The 3,597-nt window shown below is 37.6% G+C and overlaps 1 protein-coding gene across 2 annotated transcripts in view; it reads left to right on the top strand.

The window, feature by feature from the left end:
- The window catches only part of upf2 (UPF2 regulator of nonsense mediated mRNA decay), a gene marked incomplete at its 5' end in the record, with an annotated part of 24,653 nt that overhangs the window by 18,948 nt on the left and 2,108 nt on the right, over positions 1-3,597 (top strand). For both annotated transcript variants that reach the window (XM_014028870.1, XM_014028869.1), the window contains 2 exon segments: positions 651-792; positions 2,141-2,261. In XM_014028870.1, coding sequence (XP_013884324.1) covers positions 651-792; positions 2,141-2,261 — 263 coding nt within the window.

Below are 3,597 nucleotides of genomic sequence, written 5' to 3'. Positions count from 1 at the left end.
GTGTGTGTGTGTGTGTGTGTGTGTGTGTGTGTGTGTGTGTGTGTGTGTGTGTGTGTGTGTGTGTGTGTGTTCCTGCAACAGAACCAACATTCAGCAGTGTGTTGATCTGCTCCACCTTCAGGAATCCTGTTTAAAATAAAGTTTTTATTGTGACGAAGCTAAAAAGTCAAGTTTTATGCTGAAATTCTTTGTTGGATGTTTGAATATAAGCAGAGCAAAAGGCTAGCAGTTTCCATCCGTATCCAGTCTTTATGCTAAGCTAAGCTAACAGAAATTCTTTGTTGAAGGTTTGACTAAAAGCAGAGCAAAAGGCTAGCAGTTTCCATCCATATCCAGTCTTTATGCTAAGCTAAGCTAACAGGCTGTTTTTTTTTTTTGTATTTTCAGGACAGCTAGTTTTGTTTCTGCTCAGATAGCTGTAGCAGCCATTACTTAGCAAACTGTTAGCATTGTTAGCTTAGCTGGAGGTCACAGTCAGCTGCTTCCAAATCAAGTTAAGCTCAATTTATCTAAAATGAGTTTCAGTCATTTCAGTTTAGCTGTTTATGATGTTTAAAATGACTCAAGCTCAATCCTTTGGCTGTTTCTATGATTGTTTTTGTTAAATTGCGTCAGCGCTGTAACTGAAAACTTGTTCTTTTGCTCATCAGTATAAGATCCTGAACGTCCCCCTGTCGTCCCACCTGGCAGCGAATCACTTCAACCAGCAGCAGGCGGAGCAGGAGGAGCGCATGAGGATGAAGAAACTGACCCTGGACATCAACGAGAGGCAGGAGCAGGAGGACTACCAGGGTACGAGACGCTCRCCTCGTTCTGTTTCTGCTGCAGCTCCGCAGCCAGGAAACCTGAAACCAGTCCAAGCTGTCTGCATGTCGGAGCCGAAATTATCTCGTTTGATTTTAGTTTTCATGTCTTTCACACTGACTGACAATTAAAAGGCCATTTCCTGAAGAGTCAATCACCACTAAAAAACGAGTTGATGAACAAGTCAGTCAGGGAAAAACCTGAGAATCATCAGAAGTTTTACCTCTGTTTAGAAAATTAACTTTATTTTAGCTTTTTCTCATTAGATTCTTCATTAGATTTAATTTTTAGCTCTAAAATGAAATCAGAGGAGTTGATGTTGGAAAAAATTAGCTGTTTTTGAGAAAGTTGCTTTAATTCCGACTAAATTACTTTAAAAGCTAAAACGAGCAAAACTATATACAAAAATCTAAAAGTAGCAGAATAGTGGCTAACATATTTAAACGTAAACCAGTAGCTGAAAGCTAAAACCAGTAATACAGGAGCAAAACAGTAGCAAAAAACGACAACAAGCAAAACAGTCGCTAGTTCTAAAACTAACAAGACAATAGCTAAACACTCAAATTAGTAAAAAGTAGCAACTTATATACTTAGCGGAACTGTAGCTAATATCTTTAAGTAGTAAACCTGTAGCTAAAAGCTAAAACCAGTAAAACAGTAGCAATACAGTAGCTAAAAACAACCACTAGCAAAAAAGTAGCTAGTTCTAAACAAAACAAAAGCTAAAAACTCAAATTAGTTAAACATCAACTAAAAGCTAAGATTTGCAGTAGCTAAATAAAGCTTGAATTAGTAACACATTAGCTAAAAACTAAAACCAGTAAAACAATAGCAATACATTCGCTAAAAACAACAACTAGCAAAGCAGTAGCTAATGCTAACATCTGTAAAACAATAACTAAAAACTCAAATTAGTCTAACAATAACTAAAAGCTAAGACTTGCAAGACCGTAGCTAAAAATATCTCAAATTAGTAATACAATAGTTAAAAACAAAAACCAGCAAAATGGTAGCAATTCAGTAGCTAAAAGCTAAAATTAGCAAAACCAAATTAAAAGCTAAAATTTGCAAATCCATTACTCAAAGCTAAAAATAGCAAAACAGTAACTAAAATCTAAAAKTTGTAGATTTTCTGTTTCTGTTTTTCCTGCTCAACAACCATCAGCTTTACTCAGTTTTTAACCTACTAAACAATTATTGGCCCAATAACGAAATCACAGAATAATTATTGAATTTTGCAAAGTTACTAAATATATATGCTTGTTTATTGTTTTGTGTCTGTTGAACATTTTAAATCCATCCTAAATGTTATTTTTTTTCTCTCTTCCTCCTGCAGAGATGATGCAGTCGTTGGCGCAGCGTCCGGCTCCGGCCAACACCAACCGCGAGCGCCGGCCTCGCTACCAGCACCCGAAGGGCGCGCCCAACGCCGACCTGATCTTCAAGACCGGAGGAAGGTGAGCCGCCAGGAGACGCTGCCGCTGTCCTCAGAGTCTTCTCACTGACCGCCGTCTCTCTGCACAGAAAGACAAAGACCAGGAGTGAGAGACAGGCAGAGAGGGACAGGCAGGACGAGCTGCAGGGACGACAGGGACACGTCTCCATGTCGATAAGACAGACAGGAGGTTTTCAAGTTTAAAAAAAGTTTGTGTTTCTGATGTTAGCGTCACGTCCAGCTGAGGTGATTTAAAAGAATTATATCTGAAAATACTTTGAAATAAAATGTTTGTTTTATGATTTAACAACAAGAAGGTTGTTTCTGTTTCCGATTAGAAAAAACTCAAATGCTCAAAGAGCTGAATAACTGCTGAAGTTTACTGAAGAAGCTAAAATTGAGTTGGTGATGCTAAATTGAAGCAAAAGACTAGTAAAATCTTTACTACAAAAAGGCTTCCTGGAATTTTAAAGGACCAAAAGGCTAGCTTTAAGCTAATCATTGCTTAAGGTTAAAAATAGCTAAGTACTTGCTAACTGCTAAGTGTAGCAAAATACTAGCTAAAACAAGCTACAAACTAAAAATGGCTAAATGCTATACAAAATTTAAAAGTAGCAAAAATGATCTAAAAATAGAAAAGGGGTAGCTAATAAAAAGCTAAATCAAAGCTAAAAATGTAAAAAGCTAGCTAAAAGAATCAAAAAGATAGCTAGATGCTAAAGACTGCAAAAGTCTAATTAAGACACGTTACAAAAGCCAGCCAAAAGTATCAAAAGGCCGAATAAAAATATTACAAGTAAGCTAGAAACATAACAATGCAAACTAGCTAATAGCTAAAAGTAGCCAGAAGCTAAAACTAATAAAAAATAGTTAAAAGTAGCAAAATGTTACTAAATTGGAGCAGTAGTTAAAAGTAGGCTAAGATTAACCGAAAGTGTCAATCCAGCTAAAAGTAGTAAAAGGCGAGCTAAAAATAGTGAAAGAATAGCTAAAGGTAGCAACAATGAACGGCAGTACTTAAAGTAGGCTCAGTCTAGCTAAATGTTAAAGTAGCAAAAGGATAGCAAAAAACAGCAACCACTAAAAGTAGCTAAATGTAGTCGTAGCAAAAGGCTATGAACTTCATCCAGATGTTGCCTTACTCCTCACGCCGCTGGGCTGCGGTCCTAGTCAGAACCACATCCAGTTTRCGATTCAACTCTYCCATCATTTGAGTCTGTGCGTTCACTGTACGAGAGATTCCATCCAGGGACACAGGCAGCTTCTCACAGGCCCGGACCGCCGTCAGTGTCGTTCTCTTTTTCCGATAAACCAGAACTCCTCCACAGCCGATCAGCAGGAATCTGATTATCATAAAT

Source organism: Austrofundulus limnaeus, unplaced genomic scaffold, assembly GCF_001266775.1.
Source record: "Austrofundulus limnaeus strain Quisiro unplaced genomic scaffold, Austrofundulus_limnaeus-1.0 Scaffold825, whole genome shotgun sequence".
NCBI classification, from domain to species: domain Eukaryota; kingdom Metazoa; phylum Chordata; class Actinopteri; order Cyprinodontiformes; family Rivulidae; genus Austrofundulus; species Austrofundulus limnaeus.
This window is presented reverse-complemented; position numbering and strand designations above follow the sequence as displayed.